The following is a 26926-nucleotide window of genomic DNA, read 5'->3' as shown; positions in this document are numbered from 1 at the left end:
GTGCGGGCTTGGCGGGTGATGCCAATTAGCCGCCGAACCACCAAGTGAGTGGTCGACACAACGGGGACTAGGGTGTTGGCAAGCACATGAACCTCGGGAGAAAAATCACCATGTCAACCTTGTTCTTCCCGTTGGTTTGCATGCTCGATTACACAAGCTTGTAATTACTTTCATATACATTGTGCTTGTGTAGTTGCTCTTGTAATTAGTTAGCTTGTGTAGCTTACTAGTTACCTTCTTGCTTGTGTAGCATAGAAGTAGCTCCCTTGCATGGCTAATTTGGTTTGTGTAACCTTGTTAGTCACATTACTTAGTTTATGTAGCTAAGTAATTGCGCTCTCTAATTTGGCATTGGTTGCCTTGTTATTGAGCATTGCTAGTGAGCTTAGGTGGCTTTGTGCTTTTGCTTACTAGCTTGTGTAGAAGCTCCCTTGTTGCTTGAAGTACTAGTAGCATAGGTTTGTGTGACCTTGCTTCTAGATTTGGTTAGGTGAGCTCTAGCTAGCCTGACACCTTTGTTGCTTAATTAGTATCTTTGGAGGGTGCTAGAGAACATATATAAAGGGGTGTAGTCTTGGCTAGACCGATAGTTTTAATTTCACACTTGTTTCGGTTAGCCGACGTGATTATTTTTAGAAAGGACTATTCACCCCCCCTCTAGTCTACCATCTTGACCCTACAGTCGGCATCCTTCGGAGCCCTTGGGCGTACGCGTCCATGGGAGACGCAAGGCCGTAGAGGAACCGGTCGTATGGCGGTCGCGGTGGGGACAACGGGGTCCTTCTGGATAATCGACGGAAGATAGAGAATAGCGAGTAAATAACAGCATGTACATTACTCACAGCAGGGTTTGAGAAGAGAGTTTGCTCAGAATGAAGCGTAGATGCCTCATCATTGAAGTCATTGTGCATCCCAGAGACGATGGAGGGTGCCGCTCCGATGGGCGTCGGAACGAGGCCTCCTCGCGGAGGTGTAGTACGCCAAGCCAGTTGGCGATGAAGTCCAGGCTTCCAAAGAGGAAGGCCTAGAACAGCTCAGAGACAGGTGGAACCCACATCCCAATAGGTGGGAGTGCAGGAAACTCTAGTGAACTGAAGCGAGTTGTATCGCCTGAGCCCGCCATGGCAAAGGTGGCGGAAAAATGGGCCATCCGATGACCAAAAAGTGTTGAACGTACAATGTCTTCCCCACGGACGGCGCCAACTATCGGTGCAGAAAGTGACCAACAAATAAATATTTATAGTTTTGCCATACATTGTGATCGGAGGTGGCCTACCACTCAATGACACAGGGTTTATACTGGTTCAGGCAACGTGCCCTACGTTCAGTTTGAGTCGGTCGGTGACTTTATTCCTAAGCCTAGGTGCTCGAAGTTTGCAGTGGGGTTACAAACAAGAAGGAAAAAGTTGGGGGGGGTACAAGAGGTCCGGTTGGACTCCAGTCGAAAGGGCCAGGAGTGATGGGAGCCCTGCTGTGAACTAAGTGTTTGAGCATGTGCTTGTGGTTTGAACTAGCGGTTCTGTGGTTTTGTACTAGTGAACTTGATCGATTTGATGAATCTAAATCAACTTGAATGTTGGGAGAGAGCAGATCCCCTTTTATAGATGAAGGGTATGGCCTTACAAGTGAGAGGGAGAGAGTATGTATGCTACTGAGCCTTGTTGCCCATGCCGACGGGTACAGGATGATGGTAAGCGCCCACAACACTATTGGATGTCAGATGCACGTGGGAGGTTGTGTTGTCTTCTTTGGGTATGGTAGACGTCGGCGCCTACCACACTGTCGATACCTAGAGGCATGCAAGGGGTTTTACCATATTTGCTGGGTACGGTAAATGCTGGTGTCCACAACACTGTCGATGCCTAGAGGCATATGGGGGGAGCCTTACCGTATGGGAGTTAATGGCCCCCACAACACTATAGGGGAAAATGTCGGCGCCTACAACACTGCTTGGGCTCTGCCATGCCAAGGAGGTTGTAGAGTACTATTTCCATAGGTGTATAGGGTATGGACCCTGGTATTGCGGTTTGACTTGTGCGCCCTACCTTACTTTCTCCATCCGTTTCCTGGTCCTTACCGAGCGGGCGTCCCTAGTCGGTTGGTCCTAGTCGGCTCTGATCGCGACAGTCGGATAAGAGCAGCGAGCAGGGTTTTGGTGCATCCCCGGTCGAAGACGTGGGGTCATAGTCAGAAGTAGTGCTTTGGCTAGGCCTTCCAGTCGGAGAGGCCGTTCGGAGGTAGGCTGGAGACCGAAGCGAGCGCTCCGATTGGACGGTGGGCCAGAGTCGGAAAACGGGCGCCGCTCCTCCTCGGACAGACCTTCCGATCGATGATTGGATCACCCTTCTGGCCTATTGCTTAGATACTTGGGCCGGCCCATGAGTTGCGCGTTGTCTGCTTGGGCTGAGCCTTTGTTGGGAAGCCAGTCCGTGAGGGACCCTGGGTTTAGGAACCCGACAGAAGGACTCTACTTCTAGCCCTCTAGATGGCCCTCATCGAACTACTGCCCCCATACATTTGGGCGGCGCCAAAGTGGAGCGGTGCTGGCGCCTACAGTGGAGGGGGAGGCTTGGGGGCGAGCCTATGCCGGAAAGGGAGGAGGCGGCATGGGGGAAGGCCAGCAATGGCACGGGAGGGGAGCGGCGTGGTGGCAGGGCGGTGCTGGCAGGGGAGGGGGCGGTGTGGGGAAGGCCAGCACTAGCACGGGGAGGGAGCGGCGTGGGGAAGGCTAGCGCTAGGGATGGAGGAGAGGGCTGATCCGTTTTGTGTTCGATCCATTTTGATGAACATAACAGCAGCCAGGGGTAGGAATGGAAGGAGGCATCTTCTTTTTTTCCACAAATTAAAACTACCCAAAATGTATTTCAGCGGGTTACACCAGTTTTATAATGGCAAACTAGCGAGACCAGTTTGAGGGATGGTAAAACTGCGAAACCCGTTTTTGATGATGGGTGAAATGCCAAAGTCTCCTCTCGCATAGACACAGCTCCTCCACCCACCATGCGCGCGTGACTCCTCACTCTCCTCTCCCACCAGGCCACTGGCCGCCAGGCACCATGGCAACCAAGGCCACCCGGCGCGGCCAAAGATGAGAAGAAGTCCTCACTGCCGGCCATGAATGCTTCATCAGCATCCGCTCCTCCACCGCCGCTGCCGGCGGCTAGGGTTAGGGTTTTGGGCAACGGGGAGCAGGCCTCCGAATTTGGCGACGGCAGGCCCGATCATGGTGTGGACAAACAATCCATGGGTAGGCCCGAGCGCTGGGGCTGTCGGTCGCCAGACCGGGCAGCAGAGCCACAGGGGCCGCCGCGTCACGCAGGCTCAGCGTTGCTGGGCTGGATGGATGCACTTCGGCCAGTCGCAGGCTTGCTTGCCTGCTCTTCCTCCTCTCCGGCCACCCCTAGAAAAATCTCACCATTCGAGAAGCCCACTGCCATGGTCAAGAAGGTCCATGCGGAGTTGCAGCTCGAGGGACAGGGCACCACGGTCCTAACACCGACAAGTAAGTGAAAGCCAGCCATGTCCCAATTTCATTTGTGCCGATCCTCAATCGGGCATTGACTTCTCCTTGGCACCTTGAGCATGCATGGATGAGCTCACAAACCTAGACTCGATTCCTCCTGCTCGACGAGTTCTCAGGTACGCGGAGAGGAACATCGACTTGTTTTTGCCCAAAATTCCAGTCTTTGCAAATTAAATGCTTGGATCATTAGAATCTTGGACTTGGCTCTAAATATTGCTCACCCTCTCTGTTGATTCGTCTTGCATTCCCAAAGCCTACTTGTTTCCCTGACCACCCCCAAAAAGGATTCGAGACGCCCGCGAGCTGTTCCTTAAAATGTCCACTTCTGAATATTTCCTATAGCGGATTCTTGCCTTTTGTCTCTATCAATCAAGCTTCCTGTATTAGCTGGTCCAGCTCATGTGCTCATTTATCATGTATTCATTTAAGATCTGGACTTAGACTGATTTACATTGGGTTCTCCTTGTGGTTTAGAATTTTAGTTTTTTCCTCCTTTTTCAGTAGCATCCCTATGGTGAAGATCCAGGAGCTACATCTGCTCAGAGGCGTGTAGAATGGTGTGGCCTGTGAAGATTTGTTTAATTATAGATGACTGAACATTCTCTATCATTGGTTAATACAATCTCTAAGTTCTAATGAACTAATCTAGCAGCATCCGTAATACTCCTAGAAAATTGACATGTATAATTTTTTTATTACCTAAAACAATTATATATTTCAGTTTTAGTATGTGTCGGGTTCATAAACTCGGGGTCCCTCATGGACCGGCTTCCCTGCAAAGGCCCGGCCCAAGCAGACAGCGCGCAACTCATGGGCCGGCCCAAGTGTCTAAAACAACAGGCCAGGGGAACGGTCCAGTCACTGACCGGAAGGTCAGGCCGAGGAGGAACAACGCCCGCTTGTCGACTCTGGCCCACCTCTCCGACCGGAGCGCTCGCTTCGGTCTCCAGCGCCTCTAGACGGTCTCTCCGACCGGATGGCCTGGCAAAGCACTACCTCCGACTCCGACCCCATGTCTTCGACCGAGGTATGCAAAGACCCTGCTCACTGCTCTTATCCGACTAGCGCAACCAGAGACGACAGGGACCAACCGACCGGGGACGCCCACCCAGAAGGGACCAGGGAACAAACGGAGAAAGCAAGGCAAGGCGCTCAAGTCAAACCAGGATACTAGGGACCGTACCCTGTCGCCTACAGGAACAGTACTCTATAACCGTCTGGACACAAATAATATTGTAGGCGCCGACTTTTTCCTCTACAGTATTGTGGGCGTCGTTAAACTCCCATACGGTAAGGCCCCCCACATGCCTCTAGGCATCGACAGTGTTGTGGGCGCCGGGATTTACCGTACCAAGTGAACATGGTGAGACTCCTCACATGTCTCTGGGCATCAACAGTATATGCAGGTGCCGACATCTATCATACCCGAAACAAGACGACATAACCTCCCACATACAACTGATATCCAACAGTGTTGTGGGCGCCTACCATCCTCCTGTACCCGCTGGCATGGGTAACAAGACTTAGAAGCATGCGAACTCTCTCCCTCTCACTTGTAAGGCCGTCCCCTTCATCTATAAAAGGGGATGCGCTCTCTCTAAGTAGACTAAGTGGATTCAAGTTCATACAAGTCATTGTAGATTCATTAGATCAACCAAGTTCACTAGCTCACAACTACAGAACCGCCAGGTTCGGACCTCAAGCACATGCTTGAACACTTAGTGCACAGAGGAGCTCCTATCGCTCTTGGCCCTTCCGACCGGAGCCGACCGGACCTCTCGTGCACCCCATCTTTCTTCTTCTCGTTTGTAACCCCACTGCAAACTTCGAGCACCTAGGCTCAGGAATAAAGTCACCGATCGACTCAAACTGGACGTAGGGCACGTTGCCTGAACCAGTATAAACCCTGTGTCATTGAGTGCTAGGCCACCTCCAATCACAGCGTACGGCAAAACTATAAATATTTACTTGTTGGTCATTTTCTGCACCGACAGTATGTATATACCTGAATGTTGTTTTGTGGATTATTCGTTAAAAGTACCATTCACACGCATCCTATACACCTGTATAATTGTGAGAAACTGCAAATGTGCAAATGTGCAAAAGCTTATCTAGAGGTCCATGCAATTGCTATGGCAAAATAGGTGGATCAGTGGCATATAGACTTCAGTATCTTTAGACATTCTTGCTTGAATATTTTGAATTTTTTTCTCTTTAGGATTTTGCACCGACTGACTGAGCATGTGTGTGTGCTATTGGAATTCCATTCAGCGTGTTGAGAAGTCCCCAGTGGTCTGAAATGGTAGCCGCCGTAAACAGAGCACCTATGGGATACAAATGGCCATCAAGTGAGAAGGCAAGAACCACTCTTCTAGATGCATGCAAGAGAAACGTGGAGCAGGACCTAGCGCGAGTTACAAATACATGGTACGCAGTGATTTTATAATTTGTCATCTTCTTTTCATTACAAGTAAATAATTGTAGAAGCTAAAACCTATTTTGCTTTCGATCTTTAAAAATTTCGAATTATGTTTTCCTAGGTCCATAAACATATTTTTTATTTACCATAGGTAGTGTGTAATGTGAATATAATGTTTAAGGATTTAGCCAATGCACTTCCTTGGATGGAGACAGCATGCAAGACTGGTAAAGCTGTAGTGACATTTGTTCTAAACCTTATAGTGACGTTTGTTCTGAACCACCAACATGGCCTAGCAATTGCGCCGGAAGGCTTTAGAGGAGGATGTGGTCAATGATCCTCTAATTAATGAGCCCGGCTCATCATCGACACATGGTTCAGCCATGACTATGAGTTTCAGCCATGAACCGTGCAGTAACTAATGCTATGGCTATGAGTATTAGATAACCATCATGACACATGGTTCAGCCATGACTATGAGTTTTAGATAATTAATCTGACATTTATCAATCTGAGAGTTACAGAATATCATGTAAGTAATGTGGCATATTTCCGTTGGCCCCTGCATTTATCAAAGATTATACCATTTGATTCTAAAGATATATGGAAGTTTTTTTTATGTCTTTCGAATAAAATTCCTGTTCTCGCAATTATTGATCTAACCCAAGTTCCTTACAGGTGTTGGCATTTGAAGCTGGTGGTATAACACAAGGGATTGGAGCATATCAGGTTCTTGTACCAGTACGTGGAAACCAAGCCTGTATTTTTGGACTCTAGGTCGTGACTCGTGAGCTATATAAATATAACTTCTGTTATCATGTAGTCCACATTACTCCCTTTCTGTGTATATGTACACTTATGCATATGACATTACCATTCTTTTTTATTGCATGTGTTAATATGTTGGGAAAAAATGTAGCATTGGAAAAATATATTCTAGCACATGTTTGTGGATTAATTGGTAGATAACATCACACCTATATTATGGCAGATTTGTGCAATATATGATGACCATGCTAACAATGTGAATGCATCTTGTGTTTGTACTGAGACTAAAACCAGTGCTAATCATCCTATTTTGTTCTATTTTTAGTGCATTACAATATTGCCAGTGAAGCTACAGTTGGTTAGAGCTAAATGGCATCCTTCGTTGGATTAACTTGAACAATGAATCAGAATGGTTGTTTACCATTTTTTTAAAAAAAAAGTTGACTGCTTATATACTCATGCATGCATAACTGCCTCATTGTGCCTCTGGTTGAATGGTAGTGAAGTAACCATGACCATTTAAACTGAGTATTGTAGCACTAACCTCTATTTCCAATCTTTAGTAATTTGACCATCAGTTTGCAATTTTTTCTCTAAACAGAGTTTGCTGTGTCTGAAATAAACAGCTGTGCTCTGTTGCAGGAAGGAGGATCATAAACTTGTTGATTTGGTTTTGTAGTTGGCAAGGAACGAGTTAAAAAAGCAAATGTATATCCCCTCTTGATATAGTCATTATCATATAGTCATTATCAGGCCCGTTCCTTCTGGCAAGGCTTGCAATATTTTGTGGATTATGAACTAAGGTCAGCTTTGATGATATCTACTTCCAATTGTTCATACTCTATGTTGCTAGGGATGTTGAATTTCTGATTTTAATACTATGTGAGGTTACTTCTTGGCTAAAGGGCATTGCTGTTTCCCTTGTGAAATGATAGAATCTATGGTATGGTGGATTCATTGCTTCTCACTATATTTTCACAATATTGCATATGAAAATTTCTTTATAGAATCAATGGATTAGCTCGCTCGCGCGGCCGGCGCGGTCCCTGGCTCAGAGGCCGGCACGTGGTGGTCCAGCAAGAGGAGTGCAGTCCCCCGGTGGTCCAGCTTGAGCCAGCGAGAGGAGCGGGCGCGTGGGACGATGTGCGTGCGGTTGCCTGGCGTGAGAGGAAGAAAAAAATTATTCACTTCATTGTTATTAGATTATGGTAGTCGATAAATGATTAGTTGATTCTCTTCAGTTGTTGATATTGTTAGCGTACAGCGTTTAAATGAAGCAAGTACTTAATATATTGTATAATTGCAGCAAACAAGTCTGTTGACTCTTTGCAGTTGTTGTATTTTGAGCTTGAGGGCAACGGTGGATTTAGCCTTTTAGTTTTTTGATTTGTTTGACTATGTTCTATATTAGTGAAGACAAGGTACTACTAGTCTACTACTGATTACTGGCAGTATGTTAAGCTTGGCTAAACAATCTGAACTCTAAAGAGACTACCAGCAAAGCTAAATTCCATTCTTAATCATGCCAGAACCATCAGATGCTACTGAAGTTCGCAAAGTTCCCATCTCACCCTGCCTCAGAAAGCATTTCAGTCACCCAGCGCCCACAGCGTCGAGTGAACGGCGTCGCCGTCGAACCTCTCACGCTGGCAATCCTCTCTCTTGATGCCAGGATAAAAGGGCACCATGTCGGATACCGCATCGAAATCGATGTACATGGCAATGTCATGAGGGTCGATGTCGAACGGACCATCAGGCGAAATCCAAGGAGTGCCCTGCTGCTGCTGCTGGCTGACGGTCTCTGCGCCGCCGCCGCCGCCCAGCGCAGCAGCAACCATCGGCCTTACCTCATGCTCCTGGAACACGTCGGCAGAGCAGGACGATGGATGGCATTGGGCCGGCGCCGCGTCGGCGTGGTCCGCGGGGAAGTTGAGGTGCGCGTAGTGGGCGCCGTGTATGGACACGGCCGCCCGGTCGTAGGCGACGGTCGCGTCGACGGGGTTGTTGAAGGTGCCCAGCCAGTGGCGCTTGCCGCGGTTGGGCTCGCGGATCTCGGCCACCCACTTGCCCCACCGGCGCTGCCGGACACCGCGGAAGTTGTGGCACGCGTTGTCTGGACCACCCATCCCTCGCTGAGCTGGCCGAGACCTTTCAGCCAACGGCTTGGCAGTGGCAGTGGCACTGTTGCTGGCGAGGGCTTGCTGCCTTCCTGCTGCGCTGCGCGACAATACACATATCTGAACATCAGTGCAAACTTAACGGTGGCAATGTCACATGATTAGTTACATAAATAAAAACTTATCAGCAGGAATGTATTATCATATTCAACTGGACCCTGCCACGTTTGCTTTGCGTGTTGCTTCAAGAAACTTGTGAAGGATTCTTACAATGTAAAATGCATATGGCCTAGGCCTAGGTGAAGCAGAATTTACCACCTGCTCTGTTTTCGTGTGTAACCATCAGGGATCAGTAAGATTGCAAAAGAGAAGAAGAGTTCTTAATTTTGAGTTCAGTCTGAACCTTTACATGTTTAACTAAGCAGAAGTATCTCACAGAATGTAACCTCCAGTGACACTGATGCAATCGAATTATAAGCAAAAATATTTTTTTCACAGAATATAATCTGTGAGTGACACAGATGCTACTGCCAGTGCCAGGTGAACAATGCATCAAAATTCAGGGGAGAGGGGGGTTACTAATAATCTGGTATAAATTTAATAGAGTACATTGCTCCAACTTCGTTTCAGATATTGCTAGAAGAACACTAATCAGTATTTTTTAACAAGGTATTGTTTCCCCCATCTTGATTTTTTAGAAATTAGACAACGGGTTAAAAAAAAAGCATGGACTCCACATTCACTGTCAGAACACTTAAGAATATGAATCACCGAATCACCAGTCCAAAGATGACCCCTTTCTCAATAAAAACTGCTTCAGAGAAACCTATGTTCCCCCCCATTGAATTCTGTACTCATACTGTAAGCACAGTTCTGCAGATACGCACCACAGCAAACATAGCTCAGAGTAGATTAGGCTTAAGTTCAAGTTCCTTCCATCATCGGAGAGGAATACCGAATACCACGACCGGCACAAGTACCCTAAACCCCAGAGCGAAAACAGAACGGCACAATGCGCACAACAAGCACTCAATCAAGCAGCGCTGCAGCGCCGATCTTTTGATCAGGTCAGACCACCCTCGGACGTACCGCAAACTAAAAAACCCAGAGCAGCCGACACCAAATCGAAACGAGGGGAATCCAGCGCCAGGCCGATCGGCAACCAAAGCAGCAGCAGCAGCAGCAGCGAAAAAGAGATCGTGAACCATGGACACGCAACGCTAAACAACGGCGGGGACCCTTGGCCTTACCTCGCCGTCGGAGCCGCCGCCGCCCGCCACATCTCCTGCCTCTTCAGTCCCACTCCCATGGTTCCTCCTTTTCAGCGGGAGACCCGCGGAATCGTCGCTCGATCGATCGAACCACTTCGCTTCCCTCTCCGCCCCCGCCGGCCCCCTTGTGCTTTATTATGCTCGGAGTATGCAAGTAGGGGCACGCCTAGGATGCGCTGGTAAGACGCGGCGGGCACTTGCCTACTTGGTGGCCAAGGCAACAGCACTAGCTATAGCTAGGCAACCAGGCGGGGGAAGCGATTGCGGCGTGCTCTGAATGGAAAAAGGATGGGATTCGTCCGTACTTTGGGTGACGTGGCCACTAGCCTGGCCGTGGGGCACACGGTCTAGGGCGAGCCTTCGACACGAAGAGAAGATGTAAAACGGAGGTGGTCCCGCAGGGCAGAGGCAGCAGACCAACACCAAGCATCGGTCGCTTTGACCCGCGTCGTCGCTTCTTCTTTGGTTGCGTTCAGTGACGAAGCCTGAATTTTTTTTTGAGTGATCGAATAAAAGAATAGAGATTTTTTTATTTTCTTTTAATCTCAGTCTCTTCACGTGTTTAGGATCGGGAGGGGGCTAGAGCCTCCCAGCCCCACCGCTGGCTCCGTCCATGGTTGCGTTGCCCACCAGTGTGCAGGCCACAGGCGGCAGGTCAGCGGAGTGATGAGACGGGACTCGACGACGCCTCTGGATCAGCTGTTGTAGCTGAGGTTAAGGGTGTGTTTGGTTGTCCCTCCTAAATTTTAGTCGTTGTTTCATCGAATATTTGACATATGTATAGAGTATTAAATATAGACTAATTATGAAACTAATTACATAATTTGCAACTAATTTGCGAGACGAATCTTTTGTGCCTAATCAGCCCGTGACTTGACAATATTTGCTACAGTAAACATGTGCTAATGACGGATTAATTAGGCTTAAAAAATTTATCTCGTGGAGTATTGACCGATTACGTAATTTGTTTTTTTATTAGTATCCGAACACCTCATGCAATATCCTCCCGACACACCTTCTAAATTTTAGTAGCTGGATCAAACACCCCCTAAGACTATCTTCACAAACCGCCGGCTAAAATATAAGACACATTTATTCATTAGTAGCGTTACAGACAAAATGTTCAATACATATTTTTGTCTACTACAACAATAAAACTTAAAAGACAACTCTTTTTGTAAATGAGTCTTCAAGAAAGAGGATACTCAGATTTGGGTTATGCCTCTCCTGGTACCTAAAATGGATCTTCCATATAGGTACTATGTTGAAAGCTATAGATATTTTGTTGGAGACCCATTTTAGGTTTGGATTCCGTAATTGATCTCTTATCGTAGACACACTTAGGCCCCGTTCGGCTTACCCCATATCCAGCTCGTTCGGCTTCTTTTTTCAACCGAAACAATGTTTTTCTCTCACAACAATTCAACCAGAACAGTGTTTTTTAGCTAGTTTCAGCCAAAATTCAGCAATCCGAACGAAGCCTTCCCATTTTGGGCAGGTTTCCTGTCGAGGTCTCAAGGGGTAATTTCCAAATGTTTTTTTTCCTCTTATCTAAGTACAACTGTAATATCTGTTCGGATACAGATACGCACCACCACACACACGCACATCTTACACATACGGTATACAAATAGATCTACAGTTATACCTAGACAACAAACGCAGGCACGTCACTTGACCATTGTGGCATATCTACGAGAGAGGCACATGAAAAAATTAAAGAAAAACCCCGGTGAAAATCATACGCCGAGCAGCGCTGGAACGCACGACCAACGGCTTTCACAGCTGGAAGACCGACCGACCAAGCTACGGCACTTGGATGTTATTATTTCAAAAAAAAACTTGATGTGTCGTACTAGTATATCAAAGCGGAGCTTGAGTGTTTTCATGCAAAAACTGACAGTGACAGGTCGTATGTCTGCGCATAGACTTTGGTGGGTTGATTTCACTACGAACTCTATAGGCTGAATCAAAGCTCATTTGATGCGGCCCATCTCAGGCCACTTTAGCAAGTGCTTAAACAAAACAGATCATTAGGTAATAGCTCAGCTACAATAGCTGATCCAAAAGGACTTGATGTTCTTCGTGTTGGACGGCCCATTCGGCATGTTTATATGCTTTGATTTGAGGAATCGTTTTATTCTAGATGAAGGGATGATCATAAGTCTACCCCATAGAATTTTGGTGTGTTTACTCTTTTCCTCATGTTTGTACTAATTATTAGAATACGAGGAAAACAATGATCATGGATCCTATCGCATTCTAAACCAAACAAAATAGTAAAGAGTGACCAAATGAGAAGATAAAGAACTAACCAATTCCTCAAATAATATACACTCAATCCTTTCCATGAAAATGCTCGTAATATATGTCAAACAATATGACATTCTCATAACTTTACATCTAGAATAAGTGCCTGTTTGGTAAAACTCTTCCTGTTTCTCATTCTCTATGTACCGATTATCTGAGAGGAGAGATTTTGTGGAAAAATGATTTTCTACGATAAACTCAATAATTTAAGTGATTTTGCGGGGGAAGTAAATAAGGAGAAGTTATTTTTTTTCAGATCCCAACTTTCTAATTTATTTCAGAGAGACCATTCATATAATCAGCATAGAGTCACTTCTTTGTGACAATATCACAATATACTATTTACCAGAGTTCATAGCTTCATCCTGAAAGTTGCTCTGGAAGCTTTAGACAGGGCCACCGGTGGATTTTTTAAAATTAATGTCGATGTTGTTGTGTCAACGAGAGAACGCAAAGCACTACCTTATTTTGGTCCAAAAATCTATAAAAATCAAACATGACACAAAATACAAGCCGTTTTGCAAAATATACTGCATTTCATGTATAACTATGGACAGTAGCACGTATTTCTAACTCCATCCATCCCAAATTATAGGTCATTTTTTTATTTTCTAGGTACATAACTAGATATACTCTATGTCTAGATAGTAGATACATAGTAAATATTATGTATCTATAAAAGACCAAATAACCTAATTTGGAATGGAGGAGTACAATAATCGAGAGAATATAGGGTAGAAACGTCATACTTATTGAGTATCAACGCATGCAATTAACCAAGTCTCTTTGTCCACATGTATATTTCCTCATCACTTCTTCATATTGCACATCATATGGGACATATCACACTTCTTTGCACCTTTAGTTGAGCCTTTATCCATTCGCATGCCATCATTCGCAAACTATCGCAAAAAAAGATTACATGACTAATCACCTTCTCAACACTTCAACAGATAAGTTAGTATTTTAATCATTTGCCATCAATCCATCAAAAACCACATAAGGCTAGATACACATTCACCGCCTCGCTAATATTAATGCTAATGTTCTGCCATGAGTTCTTTAATTGATGATTTTTAACATAAAAGATGGTAGGTTTTGCCACTTTTTATGTATAAAAGACTAGAAAGTTTACTACAACATATCACAGTTGGTAATAGCCCAGTTCATTCAACATATCACAGTTGGTAATAGTCCAGTTCATTGACGTGCATCAAGCACGGCTAGGGTAGATCAAGGATGAAAGTTCAGGGGGGCTGAAAGTTCATCTTCAATCTCTAGCCTATCGTCCTCAAAGCAACCATGACAAAAATTCTTAGAGAGGCTGTAGGGGGGCTCCATGGGATCAGCGGCGGTAGGGGGGCTTGAGCCCCCACCCCACCCTACTACAAGATCCATCCATGAGCACGACTGACCTTTATTTGCGCTGAGTCATGGTTGCTCTCTCTGACTCACCCTTCCTGGGTCCACCATATCTATTATGTATTCTCGTTTTAGATTTCTCATCCAGCTTCATGAGTCAAAGCACCACCCTTCGCACGTCCTAGCGGCTAGCACGATTGCGATTGTGAGGAGGTTCTCATTTTCTTTAATAAGCACCTAGAGAACCGAAATAACAAATGGCTAAGCTTGTAATTGTGCAGAGATTGGAATAAAGATATTTTTTTAAAATATGTATCACTTCTTTAGCATATAGTTGAACTTTTGGATAGGATAAAATGGAGAAGCTAATCGCAACATATAAAGATAAACCAAATTATTTCAGAGGTGGGGACAGATAGGATCCACGGTTCTAGAGGTGAGGGAGACTTATTGATATAGTTTCTTAAACCAAGTTATTGATTTGCAGCTTTTGAAAGCTCTAGTTTGGTTTTGGTGAATTGATGAACCCCTAGGTGCTAACCTATTTGCTCTGATGATCATAAGATAGGTAGCACTATTCCAAGTGGTGGAGCAAATGAAGATCACGTTGATGATGGTGATGGCCATGGTGATCAAGTGCTCGGCTTGAAAAAGAAGAAAGAGAAAACAAAAAGCTCAAGGCAAAGGTGAAACTTGATAGGAGCTTTTTTGGTTTGGTGATCGAGACACTTAGCGAGTTTGATCACATTTAGGATCGATATCCGTACTATTAAGAGGGGTGAAACTCGTATCGAAATACGGTTATCAAAGCGCCACTAGATGTTCTAACTCATTGCATATGCATTTAGATTCTAGTGAGTGCTAACACATTTGAAAATATTTGTGAAAATATGCTAACACACGTGCACAAGGTGATACACTTGGTGGTTGTCACTTTTGAGCAAAGGTGGAGAAGTTGGTGAAGTCGGGAAGCTCACTGGAACTGATCGGACACAGGACCAGACGTTGGACCTGTGCGTCGGGTCAGTGTTGGTGAAGTGGCGTGGTCTCGGCCTTATTGATCGAACTCTAAAGGTGAAGTTGACCGTACTCGCTGGCGTAGTGTCCGGTCACTTGTGACATACGCTGACGCAAGCAACAGAGCGAAGCTGAGGAGGATCTGATGCGTTGTGCGTCCGGTCATGCTTGATCGTACGCGTTCGATCGGAGAAAACCATCTCTGGATCCTTACTGGATCCGATCAGACATAGAGGGGCGCTAAGTCAGGTCACACGGTGGCGTGTCAAGTCACGATGTTGGGCGCGCGGGCGAGTGGATGTGGTCGCGGTGCGTCCGATCTCGGCGCGTAGCGTCTAGTCGATCATTAATACGCACGGGAAGGCTCTCGACCGTTGAGGTTCTGGCGATCGTGGTTTAAATGTGGGACATGTGAACGTGGATCACTGACCGAACGCTGGGGTGCCGCGTGTCCGGTCACTTTGACCGGCGCATCCGGTCACCCCATAACCAGTGCAGCAAGGAGCCCAACGGCTCTATTCATGGAGGCTCTCTATTTATGCCCCATGGCCGGCTCAAGCTCACTCTCTTGGCCATTTGCATTGATATAGTAACCTTTTGAGCTTAGCTAAATCCCTCCCACTTATATCCATCATTGATTCATTATCTTTGTGAGATTGGGAGTGAATCCAAGTGCATTGCTTATGTGATTGCACCTAGAGGCACTTGGTGTTTGTGTTTCGCTGCGAGATTCGCTTGTTACTCTTGGTTTTCATAATTCACCTCATTGCTTTATAGGTGTGTAGCATCCTAAGGTTTTGGGAAGCCTTGTGAGGCGGCTCTAAGTATTCCAACATCTAGAGCTTCTAAATACGCCTTCATACGGATTTTCCAATATGGAAAATCATCCCCCTCAAAGATAGAAGGAGATCCATCCCCGTGAGACATCTTTCTCTAGGCGGTTAAGCCTAAATACGTGAGCATGAGGCTCTGATACCAATTGAAAGGATCAAGATGCCCAAGAGGGGGGATGAATTGGGCTAATTCTAAATTTCTTTGCAATAATTAAGTCCTATGGTTAGCTCAATTAACCCCTTGTGCCTAGAAAATGTTTCTATTGATCTATCGCATAAAAGTTTAGCAACCTATGTTCCAATCCTACTCTAGCATGGCAATTCTATGAATGTAAATGACAAGAATTGAATTGCTCAAAGTAAATGCTCAAAGTAAATAGAGAAGGAGGAATGCGGCGATGTTTTGCCGAGGTATCGAAGAGTCGCCACTCCCCACTAGTCCTCGTTGGAGCACCCACGCAAGGGTGTAGCTCCCCCTTGATCTGCGCAAGGATCAAGTGCTCTCTACGGGTTGATTCTTTGACACTCCATCACGGTGAATCACCCACAACCGTTCACAACTTGAGTTGGGTCATCCACAAGCTCCGCTGGATGATCACTAAACTCCCAATCACCACCAAGCCATCTAGGTGATGGCGATCACCAAGAGTAACAAGCATGAATTCTCACTTAACCACGACAAGCCTAATGAGAAGGGTGGATGCACACTTTGCTACTCTTGATCTCACTAATGAGGGCTCTCTTTGGGATTCTCAAATCTCAATCACCTCACTAGGACCTTGCTCTTCTTGGCACTCTCAAAGGTATTTCTTAGCTGTTTGAATGAGCAAAAGTACCCCCACACACGAATGGAGGAAGTATTTATAACCATGGCTGAAAATGAACCGTTATGTGCTTCTACGGTATGGGGTGACCAGACGCTCCGGTCATGTTGACCGGACGCTCTGGTTAGTTCTCCCCGAACTCTAGTGTTTAAAATGTGACCGAACGCTGGATAGCGTCCGGTCAATACTGACCGGACATGTCCGGTCGTGATTTTCCCTCTCTGGAACCTTACTGGAGTCGACTGGATGCTAGGACTCAGCGTCCGGTCACTTCACCTCTCAACGTCCGGTCGCACCAGACGATTTCACCTTGATCAATTGAACTGATTGGACTCTGCGCCAGCGTCCAGTCACCCCAGAGCCAGCGTCCGGTCAGTGTTTGACCCTCTATTCACTTCCAACTCTCGATCATATGTGAATGAAGTTTGCTCCAATGGATCTAAGGGCTTCTTAGGAGCTACCTAGTGCTAGATTTAGCAAGTGTGCACCACACCTAACTCAACTAGGGGCCTAGATGCTTTCAATCTCTCCCTTTTTGGTGATTGATGACAATACCACCTCGAGTATGTGAAAGAGTTAAGGTTTTTTTAACATGCTTGGTTCATATAAGCTTTCATATAAGCTTTTGACAATAAGAACAAAAGAGTTAGGCAAGCTTATATGACCCAAGCCAACATGATGTACTCAAAAGATATGAAATAAGCATGATTACAAGTAATAAAGCTCATTTGCATCGGAGTAAAACGCGGAAGCAAAGCAAAAGAGCATAACACTAGTGATATGACATAAAAGATTTAAAGTAGAGAGCACACATGTCAAATATCATGATCACGTTGGTATCACTATCACATAAATATAGTTTGATGCATGAAAGTAAACACACACGAATGCATAATAGTATGTCACACAAAAAACCAAACATAATAGAATACTAAGCTCCCCCTAAGTCCCTCCCCCTTAGTCTAACATACTCGATCCCTCTCCCCCTTTGGCGTCAAACACCAAAACCTAAGGGTTGGTCGGCGGGGCTGCAGCGGACGAGTCGGGCGCTGAGGTACGAGGAGTGAGTTGGAACTGTGTGCCATCATCATCTGACCCTGAGCTCTGAGCTGTCTGACCCTATGTAGCTAAAACCAATGCTGAAGCGGTCTAGGTCGGATCAGGGACTAGAGCGGCCGTAGACTGTGTAGGTATCACTAAGCAGGCGGCTCTGATGATGCAACAGAAGAAGGGAACGTCTTTGTAGTCCCGGTAATATGTGCAACTATAGAAGGACCTAGGACATGTAAATATGGCAGAGTAGGCTGCCCTGTCAACTCACTGAAAGTCGCTCCAAGGCTCCTGGAGACTGAGGTATCTGGCACTAGCAGCAAAGAAGTCTGAGCCGGTGTGAAGCCCGTCTGAAGAGGTGTGAACTGTGGGGCTAGCACTGGCAAGGCAAACCACTAGGACACCTGCTCTATAGGTGAAGCAAACTGTGCTGGTGGTTGTCCCTGACTCTAAAGCCCACTAGGCTGTAAAGCTGGAGTCATAGAAGTGGTGGCAGGCTGACCAGGCTGTTGCGGTGGAGCCCCAATAGCTGTCACAACATGCTGCATAAACCCAAGTAGCTACTGCTGCATGAGAAGCTGCTACTGATGCATGGCCTGCTGCTGCTGCTGGATCGCCTGCTGCTATCGCTGGAACTCATCCTGCCTAGTCTAGAACTGTGCGAAAATAGAGGCAGTCTCCTGTGCCTGGCGAGCCTGATCCAGCCTCATCCACTGAAGGATGGCAAGTAGAGCAGGGTCTGTCTGTGGTGCAGGTGGAGCTAAATTGGAACTACCAGCCTCATGGTCATGTCGACGTGGAGGCATCTGAGGAATAGGATGGTAGTCATCATCTGAGCTGTCACTAGGGTCGCTCACGACAATCCCCTCCTGCTGAGCATCAAGTTGCTCCTCCTCTATAGCTGCTATGCTCCTGATGGTCTCATCCTGCTGAGCTATAGTCTCTGGCACCTCTGGACGTCGACTCGGTTGGCTGGGTGTCCTCACTGCACTATGACGGATCATCTAAGTCATGTTGTATGCAGGGAACTCTGTAGTAGCACCACTATACTCTGCCAACATCTCTGGTGGCCTCATAGTAACTGCCCTATGGATTAGGAATGTAACCCAGTGAGCATATGGCAGCTGCCTATGACCCATGAACCCCTCTGCAATAGTATCCTCCATCTCTGACAGAAGGAGATCCCAAATGTCAAACACTGTCTACTGCATCAGAGAGTTTAGTAACCATAACTGTATATGAGTCAAGCCCTCATGATACCCCATCCTCGGAAGCAGTGTCCTCCTCATAATGGCATCAAACACTCTAGCTATAGGAGTGAGATCACTAGGTGTCCTGCTCGACCCCTCGCCGAATGGCTCCGTAAAGTAATGGCGGACTAGATCTGTAGGGGGCACAAGACCACCGTGAGGGCATCTGGGAGGTGCTGTCTGTCCATAGCAAACCTCATATAGCCGGATGGGCTACTCCTGAAGCCTGAGTATCTCTCTGACCCTAGTGCTCGTCAGCCTGTAATCTCTGCCTCTAAATGCAAAGTGTATAAATCTATGCTGCGGGTCAATCTAGAGTATAGCATAGAACTGACAGACCCAAGATGGAACATATAAGCCTGTCCGTCCAAGTAAATCTATCAGCCCTGGCAGGTAAGCTAGGTAAGGGCGAATATGCTCTCCAGCTACTGCTATAATGGTCTCAATGTTGCACACCCTCTAAGATCTGAATACTGCCCCACTGTTAAGATATGCATTATAAAAATCTTCCTATAGAGGTGTGTAGAAACCCTCTGAAGCACGCTCATCCTGCCTCGGCGGGAACCATTGCTCAAAGTCCACAAATCTGAGCTGCTAAACCTGCTTGGCTGTGGTGGCCCTAAAATCCAAGTGAGTCACTAGAGGCGGACCCTGGGGTGTAGGCGGCATGGGGAGCAGCACGGGCTCGGTAGCGCGCAGGCACAGGCTAGCGGCGCGAAGCAGACGGTGGTTCGCGGGCTTGAGACGGCAAGGTGCGGCGCAGAGTAGATGGCGACACGCGGGCTTGAGACGGTGAGGTGTAGGTTAGGTCATGGCGTGGCCGATTATATGGGTCCCCCGATGGAACGGATAAGGAAATAGAGAAGAAACCGGATCCCGTACGTTTTCTACTGACCGGACGCTCTGGTGGCAGCGGCCGGACGCTGCCACCCAGCGTTCGGTCGATTCCAGAGATGTCGAAAACCCCTGGAATCATGACCGGACGTGTTCAATCATCACTGACCGAACGCAGCCACAGTCCGGTCGATCTAGACTTCGTCTTCTTCGCTCGATCGAACGCTGGATCTCCATCTGATCGGACGCTGGGAAAACACTGTTTCAGCGTCCGGTCACTCCTTCTCAGCAGCAGTTCACCTCCTGTGAACTGACCAGACGTTGGACATCAGAGTCCGGTGCAGCGTCCGATCACTCTTTTTCTAGCAAATCTTCAAAGTCCTTCATGCTGCCTGTTCCCAATCAAGTCCCAACTTCAATAAAATTCAAATAAACACCAATTGGGACTGATGTGAGTGACATCTCTCAAACCCTCAAATTTTTCAAAATATTTTGCCTCAGGCTATAATTCTTTTTAAGAAAATAGATAATAAGAGGGCAAATTGAAGATAAATAACAAAGCAACATTCATGCATATGCAATGCAATACTTGAAAGTAAATCTAGTTGCTTGTCAAGTTTGATCCAAGGTTAAGCTTCTTCACACGCTTTTTGGCGGTTATCTTAACCATGTTAGACAAGCCCTATATGCATTACCATAAATAGTAAACATGTTGTATATTACAATGCAATGTAAGGGACAACACAATCTCATTTTTTAGTGAAGTTACAAAAATCAAGAACATTGAGCTCATTCCGCAATCGACAAAAAGTCGCCTCATCTAGTGGTTTAGTGAAGATATCCGCCAATTGATCTTTGGTCCTTACACCTTCTAATGAAATATCATTCTTTGCAACATGATCTCTAAGAAAGTGATGGCGGATATCTATGCGCTTGGTGCGTGAGTGTTGAACCAGATTATTTGCAAGTTTTACCGCACTTTCATTGTCGTACAAAAGAGGTACTTTTTCTAGAACTACACCATAGTCTAGCAAAGTTTGTTTTATGTAAAGAATTTGTGCACAACAAGCACCCGCGGCAATGTATTCCGCTTCGGCGGTGGACAAAGCCACACTATTTTGTTTCTTGGAGGACCAAGACACAAGTGATCTACCAAGCAAATGGCACCCTCTGGATGTACTTTTTCTATCCACTTTACAACCGGCATAATCCAAATTGGAATAGCCAACTAATTCAAATATAGCTCCTTTGGGATACCAAAGGCCAATGCTTGGTGTGTGCTTAAGATACCTGAGGATTCTTTTAACGACAATTAAATGAGTTTCCTTAGGATTAGCTTGAAATCTAGCACACATACACACACTAAACATGATATCGGGCCTAGATGCGGTTAAATATAACAAGCTAACAATCATAGAGCGGTAGAGAGTTTGATCAACCATGTTACCTCCCTCATCTATGTCGAGATGTCCATTAGTTGGCATTGGTGTCTTGATTGGCTTACATTCATCCATCTTGAATCTCTTGAGAAGATCATTTGTATATTTCTCTTGAGAGATGAAAATCCCTTCTCTCATTTGCTTGACTTGAAAACCAAGAAAGAATGTAAGCTCTCCAATCATTGACATCTCAAACTCCTTTGACATCAATTCACCAAACTCTTTGCAAGAATCTTCATTGGATGATCCGAAGATAATATCATCAACATACACTTGACAAATGAAGATATGCCCATCAAGCTTCTTGGTGAATAGTGTGGTGTCGACCTTCCCAATGGTGAAGCCCTTCTCAATGAGGAAGTCCTGAAGACACTCATACCAAGCTCTTGGGGCTTGCTTAAGCCCATATAACGCCTTGGACAACCTATAAACATGATTAGGATATCTAGGGTCTTCAAACTCGGGAGGTTGATCAACATAGACTAGTTCATTAATAAAGCCATTTAAAAATATACTTTTCACATCCATTTTATATAGTTTCATGTCATGATGTGATGCATATGCAATGAGGATACGAATGGCTTCTAGTCTTGCAACCAGTGCAAAGGTCTCTCCAAAATCCAAACCTTCAACTTGAGAGAACCCCTTTGCAACTAGTCGTGCTTTGTTCCTCACAACTGCACCTTGATCATCTTGCTTGTTGCGGAACACCCACTTTGTTCCAATGACTCTTGCACCTTTTGGCCGCTCTTCAAGAGTCCAAACTTCATTGTGGGTGAAGTTGTTCAACTCTTCATGCATGGCATTTATCCAATTTGGATCTCGAAGAGCTTCTTCTATCTTAGTAGGCTCAAAACAAGAGGCAAAAGAGTGATGTGCAATAAATGAAGTAAGTTTTTGTGAGCGAGTCATTACACCCTTTGATGGACTCCCTATGATGAGATCTTGTGGATGATCTTGTAGTAGAGGTGTGTTTCTTCTATTGACCACTTGAGGAGGAGGTTGTGGAGCATCAACATCTTGTGCATGTACCACCATTTGATCATGGGAGACATGAGTGTCTTCATTTTCTACTCTCCCATCTTTATCACCATCTTGTGGCACATTTGATGAAGAAGGTGGATCAATTACTTGTACATCATTTTCATCATCTTTAGGCTTGATGTCTCTGACTGGAATGTTCTTCATAGCCTCCCTCAATGGTTCATCACCTACATCATCAAGATTCTCATATGCTCCTTGGGAACCGTTAGATTCATCAAATTCCTCATCATATGTTTCTTCAACCAAGCCGGTGGCATGATTAAATACTCTATATGCTTTGGACTTTGATGAGTAACCAATAAGAAAACCAATATCACAACGTCTTTGAAACTTCCCTAGGTGTTGCCGTTTCTTGTAGATGTAGCATTTGCAACCAAACACCCTAAAGAAGGAGACGTCCGACTTCTTCCCATTGAGCAACTCATAAGGTGTCTTGCCAAAGAACTTTTGAAGGAATAGGCGGTTGGATGCATAACATGTGGTGTTGATAGCTTCCACCCATAGACCTTCGAGGGTGTTGTACACATCTAGCATTGTTCTTGCAAGAATGATCAATGTCCGGTTCTTTCTCTCAACTACACCATTTTGTTGAGGAATATATGTTGCGGAGACCTCATGCTTGATCCCAACTTCATCACAATAGGCTTCTATGTTTGTGTTGTCAAATTCTTTACTGTTGTCACTTCTAATCTTCTTGAGCTTCACTTCAAATTCATTTTGTGCTCTCTTGGCAAACTTCTTGAAGCAAGATGCAACTTCGGATTTGTTATGAAGGAAGAATACCCATGTGTATCTTGAATAGTCATCAACAATCACAAGACAATAAAGATTTCCTCCCAAACTCTTGTATGTTGTTGGTCCAAATAAGTCCATGTGAAGGAGTTCTAGCACTCTTGTGGTTGACATGAAAGCTTTTGTTAGATGAGTATTTACAACTTGCTTGCCGGCTTGACATGCACTACAAAGCTTGTCATTCTCAAACTTCACATCCTTCAACCCTCTCACCAAATCATTCTTCATTAGCTTTTTGAGTGAGCTCATCCCAACATGAGCAAGTCTTTTATGCCATAGCCACCCAAGTGTTGTTTTGGTGAATAGGCATGTTTTCAAGTTAGCATCTTCGGAGGTGAAATCCACTAAGTATAGGTTGTTGTATCTAAATCCTTTGAATATGACTTGATCATCATCCTTCTTAGATACAACAACTTCTTTCTCGATGAATAAGCATTGGAAGCCAAGATCACACAATTGTCCAACGGATAGCAAGTTGAAGCTCAATGAAGCAACATAGAGCACATTTGAGATAGAATGATCATTTGATATTGCCACTTTGCCCAATCCTTTAACCTTGCCCTTAGAATTATCTCCAAATGTGATTCTTTCTTGTCCATCTACTTCTTCATCTAGTGAGGTGAACATACGAGGATCATCGGTCATATGTTGTGTGCAACCACTATCAATAACTCAATGACTTCCACCGGTCTTGTAGTTCACCTACACACAAGAGATCAAGCTTTAGGAACCCAAACTTATTGAGGGCCCTTCACCTTCTCAACAAGTGACTTTGCAACCCAAATTTTCTTAGGCATATTCTTGTTTGGAGGTCCTAAGAACATGACTTTCATCTTTCCACTAGAATCCTTTCTAAGCATGTAATGAGCATTGAAGGCAAAAGGTCTAGCATGCTTGGGCAAGGGTTGTGGTGGTGGAGTTTGGCACTCATGAGCAAAGTGGCCTTCTTGTCCACACTCAAAACACTTCTTTGGCTTTAGCTTTTGTTGTTGTTGAGCTTGAGCCTTCTTATCTTTGTTTGCCATGTACCCAATGCCACTTCTATCCATATTCATGACGGTGTTTATTAGTAGCTCACTTTGAAGATGCTTGCCTCTTGTGAACTTGTTCAATCTAATCTTGAGATGCTCTTTCTCCAACTTGAGCTTCTTGTTCTCTTCCTTGAGAGCATCATTATTTTTCTCTTGCTTGAGCTTATTGTTCTCTTCTTTGAGCTTCTCATTCTCAAGAATCAAGTCACCATCATGATCACTAGTTTCAAGCACTATGGTGTTGGTGGTCTTGAGCTCTTCAAGATCTTTCTTGAGCTTTTCATTGTCATTCTTGAGCTTGACAAACTCATCATAATCATCGGCCTCAACCACTTGCTTGCCCTTGCTACTAGAACTTTGCTCAATGCTCTCAATGATCAAATCATCACATGATGTAGCTATATCAATCTTAACAACATTGTTAGTAGCATCATGTGGCTTATTGGATAGAAATTCTTGAGCAATGACAAGATTATCATGATTAATCATAAGAGTACTATATTCTTCTTTTAGCTTGTTGTGGCTAGTGATGAGCACTTTGTGCATCCCCTCAAGTTTATCATGTTTATCTTTAAGCTCTTTCTTAGAAGATTTGAGCTCCTTGAGTTTGGATGATATAGCATCATTTGCTTCTCTAAGCTCAACACTAGCCTTTTTGGCTATATCACATTTTGCTAAAAGTGAATCATTCTTAGCCTCTAGTTTTTTTATTCTTAGCTCTACTCTTTCTAATGATCTTAGTGTATTGATTTAGCAATTTAACAAGATCATCATAAGAAGGTGATTCATATTCATCATCATCACTATCGCTATCATCATTGCTAGCATGTTCATCACCACTACTATCATCATTTGATACCTTGCGATCACCCTTGGCCATATGGCATAGGTGTGTAGGGGATGATGGCGGTGAAGATGATGAAGAGTCAATAACAATGGCGGACACCCTCTCGTTGTCACTATCATTATCGGATGAGTCACTAAATGAATCAATGTCCGTGAGCCAATCATCGATGATGTATGCCTTTCCACTTTTCTTCTTCTTGTGGAAGTCCTTCTTCTTGCCATCTCTCTTCTTGTATATCTTATTTTTCTTCTTCTCATCTTCTTCTTTATTGCTTGAGTCATCTTTCTTGCCCTTGTACTTGTCTTTCTTGGGCTTTGTGCATTGATGTGCTAGATGACCAAGTTCTCCACAATTGTAGCAATCCATCTTGGAGATTGGCTTCCTTCTAGAGCTTGTGAAGAACTTCTTCTTCTTGCCATTGAACTTGATGCCACTCTTGTTGAGCTTCTTTAGCATCTTGGTGGTTCTTTTCACCATGAGAGCAAGGCTTGCATCATCAACTTCATCATCACTTGAGCTCTCATACTCAAGCCTTGCTTTGCCCTTCTCTTGGCTAGCTTTGAATGCTAAGTCTTTTTCTTTCTTCTTAGTAGAGGATGAGCCATCTTATGGTGTGATGTGCATGTACATCTCATGAGCATTGATCTTTCCCAAGATTTGTGTTGGTGTAGCGGTGGAAAGATCACCTTGATGAAGCACGGTCACAATATGCCCATATTTGTCAATGGGGAGGACACTCAAGATCTTTCTTACAACATCGGATGGTTGCATTTGAGTGAGTCCAAGCCTATTGACTTCCTCTACAAGAACATTCAAGCATGAATACATTTCATTAGCACATTCTTTGGGAAGCATCTCAAAAGAGTTAAGCTTTTTCATGACAAGATGATAGTGTTCCTCACGCTCACTCTTTGTTCCCTCATGGAGCGCACAAACGTTCGACCATAATGAATGGGCGTCTTTGTGGTTCCTTACACGGTTGAACACATCTTTGCAAATGCCTCTAAATATGGTGTTTCGAGCCTTTGCATTCCATTTTTCATAATTCACCTCATCGCCTTGTAGGTGTATAGCATCCCGAGGTTTTGGAAAGCCTTATGAGGCGGCTCTAAGCATTCCAACATCTAGAGCTTCTAAATACGCCTCCATGCAGATTTTCCAATATGGAAAATCATCCCCCTCAAAGATAGGAGGAGGTCTATCCCTATGAGACATCTTTCTCTAGGCGGTTAAGCCTAAATACGTGAGCACGAGGCTTCGATACCAATTGAAAGGATCAAGATGCCTAAGAGGGGGGGGGGGTGAATTGGGCTAATTCTAAATTTCTTTGCAATAATTAAGTCCTATGGTTAGCCCAATTAACCCCTTGTGCCTAGAAAGTGTTTCTATTGATCTACCACACAAAAGTTTAGCAACCTATGTTCCAATCCTACTTTAGCATGACAATTCTATGAATATAAATGACAAGAATTGAATTGCTCAAATTAAATGCTCAAAGTAAATAGAGAAGGAGGAACACGGTGATGTTTTGCCAAGGTATCAGAGAGTCGCCACTTCCCACTAGTCCTCGTTGGAGCACCCGTGCAAGGGTGTAGCTCCCCTTGATCCACATAAGGATCAAGTGCTCTCTACGAGTTGATTCTTTGACACTCCGTTGCGGTGAATCACCCATAACCGCTCACAACTTGAGTTGGGTCATCCACAAGCTCTGTCGGATGATCACCAAACTCCCAATCACTACCAAGTCATCTAGGTGATGGCGATCACCAAGAGTAACAAGCATGAACTCTCACTTGACCACGACAAGCCTAATGAGAAGGGTGGATGTATAATTTGCTACTCTTGATCTCACTAATGAGGGCTCTCTTTGGGATTCTCAAATCTCAATCACCTCACTAGGACCTTGCTCTTCTTGGCACTCTCAAAGGTGTTTCTCAGCTATTTGAATGAGCAAAAGTACCCCCATACACGAATGGAGGAAGTATTTATAACCATGGCTGAAAAATGAACCGTTATGTGCTTCTGTGTAACACCTCGGGTGTTTAAAATACTAAAACCTGACATGTCATCATATGCATGGCAAAGCATTTGGCATTTGGTGAAAACTTTGAGATGCATACACTAAAACGAGTTTATATTCATGTGGTATGTGTTGAATTGTATTGTTTGACTTAAATTCAAAGTTTGTTTGGATT

The 26926-nt window shown here is 45.0% G+C and overlaps 2 protein-coding genes across 2 annotated transcripts in view; one reads left to right on the top strand and one right to left on the bottom strand.

Moving 5' to 3' along the window:
- LOC136511475 (ribonuclease MRP protein subunit POP4-like) overlaps positions 1-26926 on the top strand; it is a 203666-nt gene that overhangs the window by 65631 nt on the left and 111109 nt on the right. The window lies entirely within an intron of this gene.
- Positions 8094-10282, bottom strand: LOC136514057 (dehydration-responsive element-binding protein 2D-like). Its single transcript, XM_066508035.1, has 2 exons — positions 10078-10282; positions 8094-8927 (listed from the first exon to the last, which is right to left on the bottom strand). The coding sequence occupies exons 1-2, from the start codon at positions 10134-10136 to the stop codon at positions 8300-8302; spliced, it is 687 nt and encodes a 228-aa protein (XP_066364132.1). The 5' UTR covers positions 10137-10282; the 3' UTR covers positions 8094-8299.

This window comes from Miscanthus floridulus, chromosome 16, assembly GCF_019320115.1.
Source record: "Miscanthus floridulus cultivar M001 chromosome 16, ASM1932011v1, whole genome shotgun sequence".
Classification (NCBI taxonomy): Eukaryota; Viridiplantae; Streptophyta; class Magnoliopsida; order Poales; family Poaceae; genus Miscanthus; species Miscanthus floridulus.
The sequence above is the reverse complement of the archived record's forward strand: the minus strand, read 5'-3'. Positions and strand labels throughout refer to the sequence as shown.

Coding starts and splice junctions, on each gene's coding strand:
- LOC136514057 (XM_066508035.1), bottom strand. CDS start 10,136: ATGGGAGTGGGACTGAAGAGGCAGGAGATGTGGCGGGCGGCGGCGGCT. Junction 8,928..10,077: donor GCGGCGGCTCCGACGGCGAG/GTAAGGCCAAGG, acceptor ATTGTCGCGCAG/CGCAGCAGGAAGGCAGCAAG.